This window comes from Aplysia californica, unplaced genomic scaffold (assembly GCF_000002075.1).
Source record: "Aplysia californica isolate F4 #8 unplaced genomic scaffold, AplCal3.0 scaffold00072, whole genome shotgun sequence".
Taxonomy (NCBI): Eukaryota; Metazoa; Mollusca; class Gastropoda; order Aplysiida; family Aplysiidae; genus Aplysia; species Aplysia californica.
In genome coordinates this window covers 1641703-1663803 of record NW_004797342.1, presented here as the reverse complement: position 1 = coordinate 1663803, position 22101 = coordinate 1641703, and the positions used below count along the sequence as shown (strand labels likewise).

The 22101-nt window shown below is 40.0% G+C and overlaps 1 protein-coding gene across 2 annotated transcripts in view; it reads left to right on the top strand.

Annotated features, from left to right (window-relative positions):
• Nucleotides 1-16089, top strand: part of LOC101851631 — a 96026-nt gene extending 79937 nt beyond the window's left edge. For both annotated transcript variants that reach the window (XM_035968651.1, XM_005093935.3), the window contains 6 exons: nt 75-121; nt 954-1093; nt 3843-4006; nt 8240-8419; nt 13155-13212; nt 14723-16089. In XM_035968651.1, the coding sequence (XP_035824544.1) occupies nt 75-121; nt 954-1093; nt 3843-4006; nt 8240-8419; nt 13155-13212; nt 14723-15008 (875 nt within the window). In that variant the 3' untranslated portion in view covers nt 15009-16089. The remainder of the gene's footprint in view (nt 1-74; nt 122-953; nt 1094-3842; nt 4007-8239; nt 8420-13154; nt 13213-14722) is intronic.
• Nucleotides 16090-22101: the final 6012 nt, after the last annotated feature.

The window sequence follows — 22101 nt, the reverse complement described above, 5'->3', positions numbered from 1 at the left end:
ATCACAAAGCCATAAAATCTTTGTACACAAGCCCTAGCTCAAAGTATAACTAATATTATGTTTAACTCTTGCAGTTGTGTCGACTCCTGAGAACCAAGTTTCTTTGCACAAGTTTACTGTGGTAAGCAAACTTTGCAAGTTTGTATGTCTGTCTGCATATGGGCAAAGTAAACTAAAAGTAACTTCTTTATGGCTTGAAGATAATCTTGCAAATCAAATATTTCAAATTGAATTTTTAAAATTCATTTCACCCTTGGACCTCACAAACAGAATGAATAATCTTATGTTGACAGCCAACCTCATGGATGAAGATATGTCGATAGTGTCATCCAGCATCAGTTGGGACAAAATTCTACTACTCTATTGTATGCTGTGAACTCTAGCGTTTCCATGCACAAGGTCTCTGGGTGGAGATCAGAACGAAAGACATTGTTTTGATTGCTTTCCTGTCATTACTCTTCCTCTCCATTCTATGTAAGTCAAATTTCCACATGGATAAATGAAGTTATCCTTTTTAACTTTCAAAGAAAAATGTTGCTATAAGTTGGAAATTATGGTGTTCCGTAAAATATATTTTTATTTAATAATAATGAATGCCCCCATCAGCACAGTTTAGATTCTGTTAGGGTTGGGATGCTTCGACTCTGCCTGTCATGGCCCATCTGGGATGGGAGGGAATCGAGAAAGATGAAAATACTCAGTAAAATAACTTCCCCGCCTGAGAATCAAACCCCATGTCTTCCTTACATGCATTGGCAAATAAGGTAACCATTACCCCAGTCAGAAAGTTATAAATAAATAGTTAAAGCATTAAGACTCCTTGCATGCAAGGTCTCAAATAAAAATGAAAGATCTTTATATTTAAGAATGGAGGAAAATGACTTTTGTTGGAGCATTTTCACTAAAGAGATGAAAGCTGTTGCTAAAAACTTGGAATTTGATCTGTTTCACAGGATGATATGCCACATTCTAGAGAACACAATAAAAGCCACAAGTGGCCTTTTTATGCTTGGTTTTCTGCTGCACTCAACACTGCCAAAGCTTTTGAGAAATTCGTCTTTGGAGACAAGGCTTTGGAATCTCAGAAAGTAAAGTAAGTGGAGTCCTTTGAGGCATTTTGTTTGTTAAAAAAAAATTGGTTCTTTTCTACATTCCTAGTGTTTGAATATAATATGTAGTTTTTAGATTTTGAGTTGCTTGCATTAGATTTATGTAAAGATGCTCTTACAAAAAGGAATATTTTGAAAGAAGTGATCTCCATAGAAAAATGAGGTTTCTTCAATTTCTGTGAATTCCACTTTATTCTCGACTCCACCTGGTGACCTGTCAAGGGACCAAATGTTTGGCCTGCAGAATGTCCAGTGTTACGCAAAGTGTTACACTTTAATTGTCATGAAAATGCTAGTCATTGATCCTTTTATTAATTTTCAGAAAAAGTGGGTCTCAACTGTATATCATAGTGGTACCAATTATCGATTATTGTTATCTTCAGAACTTGTTTTGATTCTCTAAAATGAACAATATTTATGGCTTTTTCAAATTGTGCAAGTGTTATCTAGAGAAATCATATTTTTGCAGTGAGTATGTAGGCAATTTTCCGTCACAAGTCAAGGACATGGTGTCTAAAAAAGGAGGACTCACTCGGTCATCAGTGCACAAATTTCAACAAAACTTTGAACAAATGAGACATCACGCTTGTAAATATGCATTTGAAAAATATCAAATTTTCAAAATTTCAACCAAAAATAGGTAAAATGTCACTACTTAAAGTGTTCTGCTACTGGGATGTGGTCGACCCGCTCTGGTTTCAGGAAAAAGACTGTAAAACCATGACAGTCACATCAAATGGAAATCTCACCATGCTGAGAAAGTTGTGGAGAAGTTTGGGGAGGAGAAGGTGTAATGTTGTAGAGGCATGGCTCCAGTGGGATGGGGTTACAAGAAAAGTTTGGAAAATGCCTAATAAGCCGAACATTTACAGATGAAGGGTCACCACACTTTTCCAAACTTGAGCCTTTTCAATTATTACCTTTGGGGTTTTCTGGTGACCAGAGTCTATGGAAACAAGCCACAAGTGATCAATTCAACCTGTTGGAATTCAATGTTGAACAGGTCATCCAAAGAATCGACCCAGAGACATGCCACAGGGTTATTCAAAATTACCAGTGATGTATAGAAGCTTGTATAGAGAGAAATGATCAATACCTGGAGATTTAAATAACCATTACCCTCCTGAGTATATCTGGTAATATGATTTTTGTATAAATTTGTTCTTCAGTGCACAAAGTTTTCATTTAAAATAGAACAGTATGGCTGATTTTTAAAGAGTTGCAAAGTTTTACGTTTCACTCACTTTAGGTTGAAATTTTAAAAACTTGATATTTTTCAAACATGATGGTTGATTTTTGTTTTCTTATTGAGAGATGTAATGTCTCCTTGATGAATTTTAGGTCTTCAAAGTTTTATTGAAATTAGTCTTAAGATGACAGAGTTATTGCCCTTTTAATGGGTCTTTTTCTGGAGCTGTACCCCAATAGCAAACCCGCTCGTGCTCGCAAGCCCCTAGTTCAAGTCACAAGCCTCGAATTACTAGGTCAAATCATCAAATCAAATCACCAGCATGATAAGTTGAGTCTAGCCGAAGCTTCAAGCCCACACCAACTAGCAATCCACGAAGCCACTTGTGTCAGACCCCCTCATCCTCTCCACCCTGTTTGCTATCCGGGAAGCCGCCTACGCCAGAAAAAGAGAGAGAGGGGGGAAGAGAGAGACCCCGCTCACAGTGTCAATGCGCGGCGTAGAGCTGGAGTCTGCTTGACTATTCAAAGGCTTGCGAGCAGCAGACGGCGTCAAGTCTCAAATCTCGCTAGCAGCACAGCAAGTCCCATGAGTCACATTGTCTTGCTTTGTGCCAGTGACTTACTCGCAGCCTGGCAAGTCTCTCAGCTCACATTATTTGCTTTGGCTCCCAGGACCAGCTCGCAACCTGGCAAGCCACTCGGCTGATTTGCTGCAGCAGCGAGCATGAACTCTGAACCGTGGAGGAACGGAGAGGCTGTGCTTGTTTTGGTAAAAATTTCTCCCCATACGGGTGTCGAACTGAGGCCTTTTGCATGCAACAACGAAGCACTTGGCCGGTGCACATTAAAAAGTCACAACACACCGGAAGTTGCCCCCAGTAGCGAGCGGGAGGCAAAGCAAAGCACAAGCCTGCTTACAAGCCTCTAGCGCAACACATACGCTGCTCGCAAACCTTTGATTTATTGAGCAGACTCCAGCTCTATCTTTTTCTTTTAAGACACCGCATATCACACCACAATAATTTTTCCTTGTGCGGCTGCTGCCATGAAATATTTTTTCCCTTGTATTTTCTTTGGTTAATATACCATCGAGGTATGCACAACACAAGATGACTTGTTTTTTTAATGCTATTTGTCATTTTGAAAAAAAATCTCCTGCAACCATCTGGTTACGAAGCTGAGAACGACTTTGTGAGATCGCCATATCCTAGTAATCTACCTTGATACAGTCAAACTGCGAATAAAATATTGTGAAAGTATGCTAGCCCAAGAGGAAGTCCCTGTGCGAAGAAAGGACGCATTAGATTTTTTAAAAAAGGAAATTTTAATAATCATCTGCATTTAGGTCATTCCACTCTATGAATACAATATTACTGTGGATAGGTGGCGTTCTGTTCCTTGAAAATTTCAAGTGGTGACATTTCATTTTAAATTGTAGCTGATGATTGCCAGACTAAAAATCATTGCTTCATTCAGAAGACTGTAAAGTCTTTTAATTTTAAAAAGAATAATTTGTCATATTAATTTTTTTGTTTTGTTCAGGAAACTATATTACTTTCTGGACAAAGAAGGGTTGGTCCACCTGGCCAGGAGACACCAGCTCCCCAAAGCAACGGCCATATTGAAAATAAGCCAGAATAGAGTTGACTCTCCTACTGGGGAAACTCCGATGGCTGGTGTGAACGTGCATATTTGGACTGGAAAAGGTAAGAATAAACTGCATATGTTGGAGTGGTACCCTTCATTGCAATTCGAGGAGTGGAATGTTATGGGGGTTTTTTTTTCTGTTTCTTGGTTTTTAATTACAAAAGTGGTTACGCTGAGTTGACCAGTTGAATGAAACTGAGCCATGGTTTCAATGGCAAAGAGCATTACTCCCGTGCTGGTGAGGTGCCACTCATTTTCCACAGCCTATCCAGCATATGGTTGGCATCTTTTCTTAACCCTTTCCTGCGTTAAGGGCATACCTGGTACCCACCATGGTAGGTTTATTATACAGAGCTAAGAGTTAATATTATTTTGTTTAAGAAAGTGTGGTTTTCAAAGGGGAAGGCAAAAATTGGGGAGAACAGTCAAAATGAGTTTTCAGTCACTCAGAGTGAAGCTGTACCATAATTAATGCCATTTTAAAAATCTGGAATGGATGTGGAATTCTTGCTTTAAAATTTTTATTTCCATTCCTTACTTACAAATCCTTTTTTGTTCTGTTTGATGTGCTGTTATGCACAATTTTAACTCAAATAATTATTTTAGAACATATTCTGACATTCAAATTCAGAACTTAATATAATTTTGAGTGATTGTACAGCATGTCAGTACACCACTTGCAATATCTTTCTTTAATTATGGCATTGGGCTCTGGAAAATTCCCCCAAATCATCTTTTCTCATTCTGACTGATTCTTTGTCTTGCCTCACTTCACTCACCAATTTCACCCTTTTTCAACCCTAAATTTAGTGATATTACAGTTGGAGATTTATTTCTTGGCTGAACAGGAAAAGTGTATTGTGTTTGTGTGGCTACATTGCTATGTGGGCATCTGAGTAAGTGAGCAGGTTGATCTTCAGGCAAATTAATCCTTGCCCCCCTCCTGTTGGAATCAGCAGAAAATACCCTCCCACAAACTGATTTTAAAAATAAGGTCAAAAGCTATACTTCCAGTCTATGGGAGGAAAAATGGAGGGACCAAGTAAATAACAAACTACACAATAGAAGTTGGGTCCAGGAAAACCTTTAGGTATGTCCAAAAGAGGCAAAGGTATTTGAACAAAATTATGCATTGGACATACCTCCCTGACACATATATACCTTCTGCAGGGAGGGGAAAAACCATTTTGTGTCAGATGCGATACAGGCTTTTTGATCAGGCACATCCTAATAGAATGTCTGGACTTTGGAGAGACCCAAAGAAAATATTTTAAATGCGCTAATGTAAAGACTTTGTTCCTCATCATTGATCCCCCCAAAATTCTTGAATTTACAAAGACCGTTGGTTAATGTAGATAGTAGACTTTTTAAAATGTAAATGATTGTTTTTACTTTTGAAATTTTTGCTGTGTATTCAGGTACTTAAACTGTTATGACTAGCAAAGTAAAACGTAGCAATGGAATAACTATTGTGGAAACAACCAACTTGTTCCCCCCTCACTCATATGACCTTGTGCAGTTGTGAGCCCCTTAAAACTTTTACAAACAGAAATCAAATTTATAGACCTTTGTAGATTATTATATTTCTCTGCCTCATGGAGTTTTGCTGTTGATTATGAAGAGAACGTTACCAACTCCACTCTATCAAGAAATCCTGGTAGATGAGATGTAGATGTATTACCTGTCCTGGGCAACAACGTCATTGCACACCGGACAGGTCCATAAGTGCTCAGTTCATCCCAGCACTAAAGCCTGCAAGGTTTCCATACTGATTGTTTCAGTGGCTGTCTGATTATGACGACGTCTTTCCTTTCCAGATAATCGTTCCTTTCTTCCCTGTCCCCTCTCTATCCCCATTTCCCGAATCCTGATGATTGCGTGGTGATCTGCTGTCTCCCTGTCTTCCTCATCCCGCAACTTTTCCTCCAGGGTCTTCAACACTTCTCATTTGTCAAATTTCACCTCACCATCAACCACGGCACTGCCTGCCTGCCTATCAGCCTCCTCATTGCCCTTCACTCCAGAGTGCCCAGGACAGATTATCCATGTGATGGCTCTAAGTGATGAGTGTTGTATTGGGTTCATCCATTCACTCCGAAGCAGCCTTTTCTCAACCCTTCGCTGGATGCTCTGGGAGTCTGTGACAATAATGAGATGGGTAGTTCTTGGTCTTGTAATTTGAAGCTGGCCAATCGCTCTTGTTACGGCCTCAATCTCTATTTTCATGCTTGAAGTTGTTCTTTCTATGGCCCCTGACATCCTTTGAACCTGTTTGTTCCCACTGTACACCACAAAGTCCCACCTACTTATCTCGCTCCTCCTGACCGATCCATCTGTGTCGATCACTGGGTCCTCTGGCTTGGAGTGCTCCTCAATTAACTGTTGTATGTCTTTGTTGTTAATGACAGCAGCACATTCCTGTCTTTCACGACCCATAGTGATGTGAACGCTGGCCGGGCTTCTGCAATCGCGGCTCAATTGAAACTATTCCTTTCCACTCCATATTTCATCGATACCACAAACTTTCCTTAAGGAGTCTTCAGCTTCTGCCATCCATGAGCTGCCCTGTTTGATCCTGTTTCCTTTGATGCTGCCCAGGTTGTCATGCAAAGGGTGCCTCGGGTCTCCCAAAACATTCAAGTACAGCTTTGCCTGTGCCACTTTATGCCTCACTCTGATGCTGGCCAGGTCAAGAATGTATCTCGTACAGACAGCATGGGTGTCCTATGTGCAACCCAAGACGGCCCTCATAGCGGCATTCTGTATTCTCTCCAACCTGTCGATCTGAGTCTTGGACAGGGAGAGGATACCCAGACCATAGTCTATGACTGACAGAACAACCAGCTGCATTAGGAGAAAAAGAACTCTTGACAATGTTGCTGTCAGGGCTCAGAAGGGCTCAGATGAGACTAAACTTCACAATAATGTAACAATGAACAGGTCATCATCATCCGGTGCCTTGCTGACTGGCATGGGCGATCATGGACCTCCACTTCCCTCTGTCTTGTGTTGCAGCGATAGTGTCGGTAGTTCTTGCTGTTCTGAGCCATATTGTCAACTCGTCCAGTGTCTTTTCCCTCTGTCTGCCTCTACCTCTCTTTCCATCAAACTTGCCTGTTGTTACAATGTTCTCCAATGCTTCTTTCCACATTGTGTGTCCAGTGAACTTTGCCTGTCGCTTTCGTATATTCGTCATAAGCTGTCGTCTGCTATTTGCTTCAACCAAGACTTTTTCATTTGTTTTTGTAGCCGTCCATGGAATACGCAGTATGCGTCTTATGAACCACAACTCTGTCACCTCAATTGTTCTTTCCAGCTGTTTATTGATTGTCCATGCTTCACACCCGTATGATAGGATTGGCTCGATGTAACTTTTCAGTACTCCTTTTCTTGTTTCCAGTGACAGATTGATGTTTGTAAGTATCTGTTTAATTTTGTGGAAGGTTGCTTTAGCTTGGCAAATGCGGCTTTTAATTTCGGTGCAATATTTCCCATCTGATGATATAATGATCCCCAAATACTTAAAATGTTCTGCTAACTTGAGGGTGGTTCCACTGATTTTGGTATTGCACGTTGGGGTTGGAGTTTTTCTGCTAATCACCATTAATGAGCGGATGTTTTTTTAACTAGGCACACAAGGGTAATGTCACAGTTCATTATAAAATCATCCCCTTTCTCTCAACATTAGGGTCTCCTAGAGCAGTCTTGGAAATGCAATAACTATCCCTTTATTCTAAAATTCTGGTCAGTGGGCTGGTTTTTCTTTGCAAATGTGTACATGTATTTGGCACAACTAAAATGAACATTGTAAATGTCTCTAAGGTGTGAACAATTGTGTGGGCTGGCAGGTATGGCCATGTGTTGGTCATAAAGTAAACTCCACGAGACTTGTTGCCCATCTGATCATGGCTAAGGATATTTCAGCAACATGGATACAAGGGGCTGTGGGTTTAAAACAATATATTTTTTGTGCTGGTTTTACCGTTTAGAATTTCATTTATGATGAAATATTTCTTAAGCTCATGCAACAGATTCCACAGATCTAGGTGACCTCATGATGTCTATGGTGCAGGGAACATATGCCTTCTTGTCTTGTTGTTCTTTACAAACGTTGCTCAAGACTTGGGAATAGGCTGGTATTATGAGAGATTAGATAGATAGTGTTTTCTATTAGCACATGTCACATACACTTCAGTTATGCATGGGAATACTAGATTTCACTAAGTGAAGAAAGAATTCCCTTCTGACAGTTCCTCAAAGTACAAATCATGAATATTTTGTCCTTCCACCAGAAATCTTTACCTGTCGCATAGAGTTGGAAGCGAGCAAGGAGAATAAGTACCAGTTGTGGCGAAAGATTATGCAAATGAAAATAAGAACTGGAAACGGTGACTCACTTCCTGAATATTTATTGTGTACTGACAGCCAGATGTTGAAGCTGGAACAGCCACCCCCAGTGAAGGATGAAAAAAGTTAGTATTTCATATTTGTTTCTTCTTGTGTAATCTGTGTTCTAGTATCAGTTGTAACAAAATGTCTTTTCTTAGTCAAGCCCAACTGCTTGTGTTGAGCAAGTACATCAAAAACTGCTCTTTTTATGTTCATATGTGTACACTATCTTCTTGAGTTTTTTTTCATCTTTTTACTGTTCTTTCTACATATCTGTCTCCAACATAACGTTAAAAATGTTGAATTTTCTGTGTAGGCTCGGTACTTTGATATATATCGTTGCCCTCATGCACAAACCTTGTAAGCGACAAAATTTTCAAAATTTACTTTTTTTTAGCTGATAAGATTCTGTATAACGTACAGTATGTCCCAGTCAAACGATATTTGACACAGGTGAAAAGTAAGGACATTAAAACACAAATGGAAAAACCTCCTATCTCCAACTTCGTGAAAGCCGTCATGCATAAAACTAGTAAATGCCAGCGTTGCACTTTGGAGTTTTGTGCCGGGTGGCCTTTCCTGCTCAGCTGTTGCACCGCGTCGCCTACTTTAGGTAATTGTAATAGCCTAGCGCCTAACAATAGTTGTATTGCCCGACGGTCCATCTTGCGCAACCGTGTTCCGTTGGGTCTTTTTTGTTGTTTTATTTTTTTAGTTATTTTTGTTTGTTTGCATAGTGGATCTGAGTCAAAGGTAATAGTTTCATTGGGAAGCCTACAAAGTTGCCCTTGGCGAAGGGACAGTCTAGGTGTTCACGATTCAAACTGAACTCGGCTTTTTCCCGTTTCATCAAAGTCAAAATAATACTTTGCAAGAAGCAGGAACATTTGAAAGCATCAAAACTAAAATAACATGCCCCTTAAACTTAAGAAGATCTTAATCTGTATATGGTCATGGAAAACAACCTTTCTGTCTGCGTACACCCATCACAGGTTGACATCTAAACATGTTAGATTTCCAAAATTGTTCTTCCTGGCAACCACCAAAACAACACGTTTTGCCGACGCCTAAAGGCTTTTAACTTATGCTGTATAAGATAGGTCTGTATGACCATCAAAAGTGCTGACGACCAAATTAAAATTTGTGTCTTGAAAAATCCGTATACGTGAAAACTCTGGTAGTCACTCATACATTATTGTCGTGCGAAAGGTGCATTTGTTGTATTCTTCGCTAAAAACTGTTCTCGTCAGCTGGAGCCAAAGTTTAGTCCAGTTGTCACTTTCGAAATGTGACATATGTGCTCATCGCCAATGCGGGGAGTCTTCCCCCAAATTATTGCACTTAATGAAATGTCAGGAAGTGCCTTTGAAGGCAAAGTGGACAATGTTTTCTTGCAAGAGACACCAGAATTAGATATTTCTTTGCCATGCTTTAACAAGTTGGGTTTTTCATTTGTTACTTTTCAATGCCCCGAAAAAAATCCCCCGTGACCACATTTGACCCAACTCAACTAACTTCTACCACTACTGGAGAGCTCCTGGCGCTGGCTTGTTGTCCTTCCCTTTCGGTTACAACAAGTTCTCTTGATGCTACGTTGCTGTGTGACATCTCTGTAGTTTCAGTTAATCATGCTGATGTCACAACTGACGTTACTCCGGCTCCAGTTGTTGACACTCTATTCCCTTTGCATTACCTAGTGACGCAGTCGACATCCTCTCAGCATCGTTTAGTGACACTGCCCTTCTTGTGTCAGACGTTGGCACTATGGACTTATCCCAAGAACCATCAGTATCAGTTGTCGGCACCGTCATCTCTGCAGCGGGCATTGGGGTACTGTCAACAGTCTCCTAACTACAGACGCCAACTGCAGAAGTTGTTCCCGCTGATGAAGAATGATCTATCCTGACCCCAAAACCAGGGAAAATAGGTTTTGAAAATTGGAACAAAATATCTCAGGGAGTCGGGACAAAGTTATATCTCTGCCGAGGGCGCCCGACGACCCGCACGCCAACTTTTGGAACCTTGCAACCGCACCTGCAAGGGGATGAGGTGAAATTTTCTTTCAGACGATTCGAATCCACTGGTTCTTTAGGGTCAGATTCAGAGCTGCCAAAAGCAGATTCACCCTCCTGTTTGAAGTGATGAGAAAGTGTTCCTGTAGATGAATTCTTTGGAATATTACCTAAATTCTGTCTTACTATTTGTCGAAAAACCTCAGCAAAGTGTTATCAGGGGCCCCATTTTCGTTCTCTGGTGGAGTACTGGTACCTGAAAAGGTGTGAGAAACTGGGCAGTAAGGGCCTGGGACGAACAGCGTTCAAAAAGTAGTTTCATTACAATTTGGTGTTGCATCATCCCCAAAAGGGCCTGTGTGATGTATGTGAGTCCCACAGAGTTGGTGACATGGATGAAGAGGCAATGAAACACATGAGGCTGAAGGAAAGAGCCTTCTTCTGAGAAAGAGATGCACAACAAACTGTCTCTTGGAGGTTCAGCTGATGGAGTCAGGACTTTGAATCTGTGCTTCTTACTCTTTCGCGTCAGGCATCTGTCATCTACTGCCAGACAGTGGAACATAAGTATCTAGTCAAAGGACACACTCACATGGACGTTGATTCCTAGCATAGCCCGATAGAATGAGCATCAAAAGGTGTTCCTATCTTCCTGACAGCGAATTATATTAGCATTATGGGCAAAGCCAAGTGCAACCCTGGACTCTTTGAGGTCAATACCTTGATCACACGCAGAGGTAGTTAGTGAAAAACCTGGAACTCATAACATGTAGGCCTTGAAGATCACAGGCGTGACATTCAAACACCTCCAGGGACAAAAAGTCAATACTCCCACAGACTATCATCTGTTCTACGATAATCTGTGAATTTTAAAAACCATTTCAAATGCATCTGAGCGAAAAAGAAAGAGGAGGAAGAGAGAGAGAGAGAGAGAGAGAGAGAGAGAGAGAGAGAGAGAGAGAGAGAAAGAGAGAGAGAGAGAGAGAGAGAGAGAGCTAAGTAATTATCTTAACCCCAGCATGGAGGATTGGTTCAGGACAACGGTCGGGGTGAGGCAAGGCTGTTTGCTCTCTCCCACTCTCTTCAATATCTTCCTAGAACGAATCATGACTGACGCTCTGGAAGACCGCAATGGAACAATCGGTATTGGAGGCAGGACAATCACTAACTTGTGTTTTGCCGATGACATCGATGGATTAGCAGGAGAAGAACAGGAGCTCGCCACACTAGTGGAGCGGCTGGACACAACCTCAGCAGCCTACGGCATGATGATCAGTGCCGAGAAAACCAAGCTAATGACCAATAACACCAATGGCATCAACGCAGACATCAAAGTCAGGGGCGAGAAACTTGAGACTGTCAACAGCTTCAAATACCTCGGATCAATTGTCTTAGATGAAGGCTCAAGACCAGAAATTCTCTCCAGAATCGCGCAAACAACAGCTGCGCTATCAAAACTGAAGCTTATTTGGAGGGACAGAAGCATTACGCAAAACTCAAAAATCAGACTAATGCGCTCACTGGTCATCTCAGTATTTTTATACACCTGCGAGTCGTGGACACTAACAACAGAATTAGAACAAAAATTCAGACCACAAAGATGAGATGTTACCGCAGACTCCTTGACATCTCGTACAAAGACCTCGTTTCAAATGCTGAGGTACAAAAGAGAATCACCAACGCAGTGGGACAGTATGAAGATCTACTGACCACAGTGAAGAGACGAAAATTAAAATGGTATGGGCATGTCACAAGATCCAGAGGACTTGCCAAAACAATCCTGCAAGGAACCGTACAAGGAAAGAGAAAGAGAGGAAGGCAGAGAAGGAGATGGGAAGACAACATTACAGAGTGGACCGGAAAGACGATGGATGACACTCTGAGGAAAGCAGAGGACAAAAATAGATGGCGAGAGCTGGTTTTCAGATGCAGTGGTGCCACCACGGTTGCCCCAACCACGGGATAGAAGAAGAAGTAATTATGATTTTGTCAACTATATGGTACACTTCTCTTTTGCTTGATAAACAACAATAGACCAGTATGCCATAAGTAGCATGAGGCAATGTGGGTTTTTTAGGGGAACGTGTTTTACGGTGCTCGCAACTGCATATGGTCATATGAGCGCGCGGGACACATTAAACATTTTCAGTTAATTGGAAAATTTGAATTTTGCCCAGGTGGCGGTCGAAGCCTACTCTAATCGATTTTGGACCCCCAAGGGATCTTTAACGAGACCTTACACACGGGACCTCCAAGATTTTTCACCCTTTTCAGAGAAGGCTAGGTGTAGGTCTTTCCTACCAGAAAATCAGGGGTGTGGCTGAAAGACAGCAGTAAGAAGGAGCCAAGGAGTAGCAGTAGAAAGGCTGCAGAGAGAGTCGAGAGCCCAGAGGAGGGGGCAAAGAAGGTGAGAGGGTTGGGGCAGAAAGTGGAGACGAAAGCAGGTGACAGAACATTGTTGGAGAGCAGTAGGGAAGGATGTGAAAGGAGAAAATTTTAGAGAAGAAAATTTTCTGTCGTTATCTGGATTCAAACCCGGGACTTATTGAAAGAGAGGCAAACACCTTAACCTCTAGGCCACGAGAGCCCCGAGGCAGTCTGTGTTGATGTAAGACGCTAATACTAGCTGGGAGATTTCCTTGTAGATAGAAAACTTTGTTTATGGAAGCCTTTTCAATTTTTGAAAAGTCATTTTATCAATATGTCTTTGAGGATGGCAGTTCTAAAAATGCAAATGAAAATAATTAATGTTCTTCATCAACAAATAAAAGTACAGATTTTGATGTTTAGTCTTCCTCTTCTCTAGATCCGGATGGCTATGGAGGACAACAGAGCCAGCAACCGGGCTACACTGTATTGGAAAGGTAAGTATACAGAAGTCTTTCCTTATCCTTTCTTACTCTCTGTCTTGCATCACCTCACTCACAAACTACACACTCCTACACCCAAAAATAGTTAGGTTACAACAGAAAATTTACACCCTACCTGAAACAGGGAAAAATATCATGTTCGCATGGATACCTAGCCATGTGGGCATCCGAGGAAACGAGCAGGTAGATGACCTGGCGAAGAAATCCTCATCCCTTCTGTTGGGATCAACGACGAACACGCTCCCACAGATTGACTTTAAAAATAAAGTCAAAAAGTACACCTCCGGTCTGTGGGAGAGCCACTGGGAAAAACAGACGAGTAACAAACTCTATAATATTAAACCCAAACTGGGACCGCGAAATCCTTTGGACCTCTTCAGAAGAGACGAAGTCATTTTTATTCGATTGCGCATCAGACACACGGCCCTGACACACAAATACCTCCTTCAGGGCGATGAGAAGCCGTTCTGTGTTGGATGCGACACGGATTTTACCATTAGACACATTTTAACCAAATGTCTAGACTTTGGAGAGATCTGAAGGAAATACTTTAAGTGCAAAAAATTGCAAGACATTTTTCCCATCCTTGGTCCTAACAGAATTTTGGATTTTATGAAGGCCATTGGCATTTATGGAAAATTTTAGTGTAGAACAAAATTGAATCATTTGAAATTTTTATAAAAGTTGTTTTAGACTGAAATTATATATCTACACCAAATTTTAAATATTTTAACGTTTTAAGATCAAATGACCCATACCCAGCTGTGCAGTGAGCTGCGAATAAAAAACTAACTTTTGTGTTTCGCGAGCTCATATGACCTTATGCAGTTGCAAGCACCGTAAAACCCCATACTAAACTAAAAAAAACTCTTTTTCGGGAGTCACTACATGGTTCGCCATTAAGTCGCCTCGTACGACATGCTAGCACTACGTCAGTCCTATTCTTCTCAATGCTGGGACTGCATGGCTTGACTCACAATTTATGGTTGCTGATTTACGAGAATGGAGTAATGATGGTACCTTCAGTCTGTTGTCTGTCACCCATAGCACACTTATGCAGTTGCGAGCGTCGTAAAACTCATAAAAAACAAAACAACTCTTGGTTGTAGAAAGGCTGCTCATAAAAGTTATAAGGAGCGCAGACTGTTTAAGCAGTATAATCTTCCGCAAGACTTTCAATCTGCTTTAGTATACAAATTTATATGATAACTGCATAAAAACACCTGAGTGTAAAGTGTAAAGTTTACTTTTCTTTTATTTAAAAATGTTTTTTTTCTCCTTTTGAGTTCTTTCTTACTGTCCCAACACAAGAATATTGTGCTGTATTCTTTATTTTTTTTACCCTGCCCAATTCTATTGTGCTGTATTCTTTATTATTGTGCTTGTATTCTTTCTTATTCTTGTGCCTTTTGGTGAGGGTGGGGGATATGCTTGTCATATTTTACCTTCTTTGATTTTTGTTTGTTTGTTAAATGTTTAAAAGTATTAACTTTTTTTTCTTCAGCTCCTTTAAAAAACTTAATGTGAAAGAAGAAGATGAAGGTCTAGCCACATCCACATCTGCTATAACTTCTCCTACCCAAACTCCAGATGTTACTGAACCTTCAGCTTCTAAGAGACCAACTGATATGCCTCCAGAGTTACGGGACATAGTACCATTTGATTCTTCGGATGCAGCTGTTGATTCTGCAGAGTACTATGGAGAAATGTTTTCACCACTCGGTATTTCTGAGTATGAGATTGGGGCAGACGGTGAGAGTGAGGGATGGAGGGAGGATGGAAATATATGAGAGAGAGGGGGAAAGGAGGAGAGAAGAGGAAGATGGAGAGAGAGAAAGAGAGATGGAGAGAGAGAGAGAGAGATTGAGATTCTGTATTCTAATTTTTTAGGTTAAATGAGATTTAAGGTTTGTTTTGCAAGGTACAAAGGAAATAAAAACATGCCTGTGTCATTGGTCCCTGGGGTAAGAGCTGGTGCTACCAGAGGTACTGAGATCTGAAGAATCTGAAGAGGATGACTGTCACGGTATGTATCTATGTTCTCAGGTATTAAGTAATATTACCGATCTGAATTCCCAGAAGTTAACTCTTTCTTGATGTATTTGCCGATATATATCGACGCAAGTCCGCACCCTTAGGGAATGAATTGCTGATCTATCGGCAATGATGGGGTGCCTCAGTTTTTTTGCATTTTGACGTGATCGTTATTTATAAGTACTTATTATTGTTAATGAAAACTTTGAAAGGATTTAGGTAACAAAAACATAGTTTCACTTTGTCAAACCGTCATTTTGGCGATAGATGAGTGGATTCATTCTTGCGGTGTTGCATCAACAGAACGATGTAGCCGGACTCGGTAGAAATATCATATTTCAAACAAAAATTGGAATGTTGCTTTCAAATAAAAAGCTGTGCATTCAGAAATTTATGGATTATGCTCTTGGCCTGTATATTCTTGTTGAAAGATTGTTCAACATGTTTGGCCTGTCTGGCAGGGGTTTTGACTGGTTCAGGTCCTACCTGATTAGCCGAATACAATCTGTGGTTGTGCACGACTCTCGGAGTTACTCCAGGTTCAGTATTGGATCCAATCTTGTATACGTTATATACACAGCCGCTTGGAGCTGTGATCAGAAAGCACAATATGAATTATCACATGTACGCAGACGATACACAGTTATATAAATCTGTTCCACCATCAGATGTTAAAACCTTGCTTACCACCATGGGTCTGTGCATCGATGACGTAAAAAAATGGATGATTGATAATATGCTCCACCTTAATGAAAATAAAACTGAATTTCTTTTATGTATATATATAAAAGCCATATCCCCGAAGACATTGATCATATTTGTACTGAAAATGAAAAACTGTATTTTACTTATAAAGCAAAAAATCTGGGAGTGTATTTTGATTCAAAATTGTCAATGGAACATCATATAAATTATTTTTGTACAATTTTATTTTGTGAATTTCGTAGAATTGGTCATATGTCTATGTTTTTGAATGAACACTCGTTGAAAACGCCCATGTCATCGTTCTTGTTTTCACACATCGATTATTGCAATGCTTTACTAGCTAACTTACCAAATACCACTCTTCACAAGTTACGACGTTTTCAAAATCATGCTGCTAGGCTTGTTCTAAAGAAAAAGAAGAGGGACTACATTATTCCCATGTTAAGAACATTGCATTGGCTTCTCGTGTCAGCTTGAATCATATAAAATTGCAATATTATGTCATAAATGTGTCAATAACAAAGCTCCCTCTTATCTTAGTGATCTCATCCAGATTTATGTTCCTTCTAGATCGCTAAGATCAGGCGATCAGTATCTTTTAAGAGTTCCTAGAAAAGATGGTAAAAAATTAGCTGAAAGATCGTTTGCCCACCTTGCTCCATCAGTCTGGAACTCTCTTCCCCAACCCTTGAGACATACAACATCTGAGTCTAAATTTTAAAAATCTTTAAAGACACATTTAATGACGTCATTTTTATGTTAGTAGATTCATGTTCAGTACAATGTTATGTAAATGACTATGTATCCATTTATGTATTTTGTGAATTGCATTGTGTATATTATTTTATTATATATGTGCTCATTTCGTGACGATGTGTAAGCGTGCGCGTGTGATAAGCAAGTAGATGTGTGTGTGTGTGTGTGTGTATATGTGTGTGTGTGTGTGTGTTTAAATGTGTGCATGAGTGTGTGTGTGTGTGTGTGTGTGTGTGTGTGTGTGTGTGTGTGTGTGTGTGTGTGTTTGTGTGTGTGTGTATGAGTGTGTGTGTGTGCGTGTGTGCGTGTGTGTGTTGTCGTGTGCGTGAATATTGTTCGTACATGCATTTATGTAAAGGGCCTAGAGCTGTGTTTACATGGGAATGGGCGCTATAGAAATGATTTTCATTATTATTATATTATTATTATTATTATTATTATTATATGATTAATGATTAGATAGCTTTGATGATTTGCTTTCACATGTTTGGTGAGTGTAATTTTTTTGGCGTAAATATTGTTTTTCTCATCACATCACCCATTCTATTCTAACCCTTGTAATGCATGCTTATGCTCAATGTGAATCCTTGTTTTTGTGCAAATGTATTCAATTTGATATATCTTATGTTACCTTTATGAAGTTATTTTGTACATATATCACCGGTATAGCCAAATCGAGTGACAAGTTAATTACGACTAGATCCCCCCCAAAAACTACATCCAGAAAGAGTTGAAAACCCAGTGTTAACTTTTCTTTTTCAGAGGAAGCTATGACTTGTTTTGTATGTTGTTATGTTTCAAACAACGCCTGTGCTTTCAATCTTAGATACAGTTACACAGTCATGTATGTATTTAAAGAGAAATTTATTCACCCGTTAATATCTTTCAAGATACTTTTTCATGACATATATATATTAAATTTACCATGCTTGTACAAAATAGAAGTCAATTTTGGTATTGATGTGTATGAGCATTGCAACAAAGTAAGGCCTGTTATTGCACAAGTAAAAAAATATTCTAAAGACTGATTGTTTTTTCCATTTATGGAACTATGCAAACTAAAAAAAAAGCAACCAATTTTTAAAATGTATATATATTTCATGTTTTTATATATGGGGCAGCGTGGTGAAATCAGGCGCTCGTCAAAATACAGAAATTGGAGACAGACATTTTTCTTACAAGTTTGGACATTTTTATCGAATTTTTATGTTTTGGCTCAACCTCTTTTGTGTCCATTATAAAAACACTTTTTCGTGTGATTTTTACTGAAAAACGTTGATTAAAGGCTAGAAATATGCCATTTTTCTGTTTTCAAGGACTCTTTAGTTATTGGAGTTACCAAACTTTTTCTCACTTATTTCACCACTGAAACAAGGCAATCCTAATTCCTTCAATCGCAAATATCTTGAGTTCCATTCAAGATAAATCTGTCCTCAGAGAAATTCACGCCCGCAACTCGCAACTTGCGCACGCAACTTTTACCCTCAGCACAACTTTTGCAATTTTTGTGAATTCGCGAATTTTAGCCAATTTTCCGCCAAAGTTAGAAAGATAATAATAAAAATTTCCTTAAAAACTCAGAAATTTTCTTCCATGACTAAAAATAACAATGCCAAGGGGGACAATTCGCTCCTTTGCACTACGGGGTGTCCTCCCCCAGTGCCCATTGCGGATGGGATCGGTTCGGGTCAGGTCGGGTCGGGATGATCGCCCGACTCGTCGCCTGAAAACAGCTTGTTTGTTTTTGAGGCAATGAGTTGGGTGCGATGGACTTGTGCAACGATAGCCGCTTTGTGCCATCAATCTGGCGGGCAAACCGACCCGACCCGACCCCCCCAAAAGTCCTGTTAGGACTGAATCATCTTCTAGCTGGTTCTAGTTCTAGTTCTAGAGTAAATTAATCGTATACACGATCGTCTGATTATTTAGCTTGCCTGGTTCGGTTTCACCAGGTAGATAGATCTAGTATAAAAATTTGTGAAAGATTTTAAATCTTAAGCTAGGAGGGTAGATCTAGACATGAATCGATTTGTCCAGAAAACCCCTAGACCCTATAGGGAGGGGACATTCAAATATAATCTTACGCCTGAAAGGGGTGGGGGATCTTTAACTCCTTTGAAAGAAAAGTGTAGGAAAGGGGAAAGGAGCGTGTGTGTGTGTGGGGGTGGGGGGGGGGGGGGGGGGTGGGGGGGTCTTGAACCAATGTAAGATTAGACTTTTGTAAGGTGAAAAAAATAAGGAAAATAATAAATGACAACATAGTTGTTTGTTTTTTTATGACATAAAAAAGGGTAACTATACTATTCACTGTAGAGTGGTAAGCACGGCATTGTGGCGATACAGTGGTCCTTGAGTGGCAAGCACAATATGCCATATATCGTACTTTATACACTGGTAGATATTGTTGTTACTTGGAACATAAAACAATGTTTAACACTACTAACCTTCTGTCTGCCTGCGCCTACAACAGGAGTTAGCCAAACCTGTGTCTCTCTGTGTTGTGATCCTTTCCTCAGCTTTGGGGCCCCGATGCGTTGGAATCTCACACGTTACACACAAATAAACCGAGGCTAGCCTTTTCTCCACCTATACTCTCAACAGGCCTCCTCTGCCTTGCTACAGCTCTCCCCTCTAAAGTCTCACCTGTAGTAACCCAGACTGCTTTTATAAACTTGCAAACAATACAACTGAACTGAGACTCGCACTTTACTCACTCTCACACTTTCAGCCAAACGATACAATAGGCTAGGCCTTACCCCCTGCCACAACCAAAAACAACCAAATAGAACACAGATATCTAGGCTACAATGTTACATGTAGATCTAGTTTAGTTTTTATTACACTGGTGCAGTTAAAATGGTAAAATGACACCATAAGTTCATCCAGAAAAGTTCCGCTTGTACCGTATTTGATTATTATGTCACATGTGTGTATGCATGTTTTTCATGAATAATATTATGTAAAAGTAAAGCGCATAGAAGAGTGATTGTAACATGGATTTGGGATATATAAATGTCATATTATTTAAAGCGAATAATGTAATATTACAGGATTTTGGAAGGGGGGAGGGGGGGGTGGCGAGAAAAGTGTAAGACAAGTTTTGAACAGCCCCCAAACCACGCTGATCACACCTACCCAACATCAGCCAGAGTTTAAGCACCTCAGTGTCAGGAGACAAACTGTTTTTGTACACCATGCAACTTCCATACAGTTTTTTGTTGGGTTTTTTTTTGGTAGACATTCACATTTAAGTTTTGATTTTAATCTAACAAAAGTTGTGGTTACTTTGATTGCAATGAGCTTTCCAAATGAATTCCAATAGTTCCGTGACATTTTTTTTTCGTTTAGCTATACATGTCTTGCAACTTTTCTTGCAACTTTTGCTAATTTTTCTTGCAACTTTTGCTATTTTCAATTGCAACTTTCTCTGAGGACCGATAGATGGATGTCTATTTCATTTAAGGGTGACCTTATTTAGGCCACATATGGCCTAAATAAGCTAAACCCCCTCCCTTACCTTATTTGGGCCACAGGTGGCCTAAATAAGCTAAACCCCCCTCCTTTACCTTATTTAGGCCACACCTGTGGCCTGAATAAGCTAAACCCCCCTCCCTTACCTTATTTCGGCCACACCTGTGGCCTAAATAAGCTAAACCCCCCTCCCTTACCTTATTTAGGCCACATATGTAGTCAAAATAACCAAACCAATGTAAAGCATTGTTTTCTTTACAAGTTACGTTATTATCTCTTTAAAACTCTTCACATCCATTTTCCTTCACAGCCGTATCGTACATGACATGTGATGTAGAATCAATTTAGGGTCCCTGGAAAGGTGACCAGAAAATAACAAAATTATTTTATGATCTTCACTTGCACTTGCAATTTTTTAGACAAATTAAAGTCTACCTAATTATATTTTTTCCCCTCATTTTTCTTCACTATAAATGACAACTGGCATGTATTGTTTTCAGTTATTATCAAGAAAGTGGATAGGCGGACTACGGGGTCTATCTAGCCAAAAGGACAGGTGGACCCCGGGGTCTACCTAACAAAATGTTAGGTTTTAGGATGTGAACCCCGGAGTCAGCGTAGTGAAATAAGTAGATCTAGGTTTAACTAAGGATCGGTGGACCCCGGGGTCAACATAATGAAATAAGTAGATCTAAGTTTATTTTATAATAGGACTGGCGGAGCCCGTGGTCAAAGTAGTGAAATTATAAGTAGATATATATAGGTTTAATTAAGGATTGGAGGACCACGGGGTCAATGTAGTGAAATCAGTAGATCTAGGTTTAATTAAGGATTGGTGGACCCTGGGGTCAATGTAGTGAAATAAGTACATGTAGATAGATCTTAGTTTAATTTTAAGGATTGGTGGACCCTGGAGTCAACGTAGTGAAATAGGTAGGTTTAAGGTGAACCCCAGGGTCTACCTAACGAAACACTAGTTAGGTTTTAGAATAGGTGGATCCTGCGGTCACCGTAGTAAAATAAGTAGGTTTAATCAAGGTGTCCCGGGGGTCCACCAATCCTTAATTAAACCTTCTTAATCCTCTATGGCCTTGGTGACTCCGGGTTCCACCAATCTTTAAAGAAACCTACTTATTTCACTGCAGTGACCCCAGGGTCCACCTGTCCTAAAACCTAGTACCAATCCTTACTTAAACCAAACCTTATTTCACTACGGTGACTCCGGGGTCCACATCCTAAAACCTAGTATTTCGCTATGCAGACCCCGGAGTCCACCTATCCTCTACAGGACTATACTATTATTATCAATTTGCAATTTTCATTGATTAGCATTTTTGTTTAAATATAATATTGAATCAGAGTGCAGGGGAGACCGAGGCGCCCGGTCGATTCGGTGGTCGGCTTTTGTAGATCTATGCATTTTTTACGGAAAGCCGTATTACCTAACCCTATTACTAGATCTATTAGTGTTGTGAAAACTTCAACCTCTACAGCTCAGGCGTCAAAAGATGCTGGTAAATAATAATAGATCTACGTCCTGAAGTTTCATAATTTATTTTTATACAGAATAACACAGTACACAGTCAGTAGTTTTTATTTCATGGAGTTATAAAAATGGCCTTCGTATAAAAATTGCCTTGTTTTCAGAAGCAAGTTTTAATAGTTCTAGTTCTACCTAATCGATTTTCATGCGAATTCAAACATTTTGATGATCTTTCTTTTCCTTTTAAAAAGATGTAGATCTAGGCCTGTCGGATGTGGCAGTGCGAATAGCACTGAGTTGTTTAGATCTAGATCTAGATCTAGACCCATCAAAACACGAGGCTTCGTGGCCGATCACAAAAGACTACGGGGCTTATCGAGGCCGATTCGCCCTGCCGCGAGCACGTTCACTAAACTGCCTACTAGATAGAATCT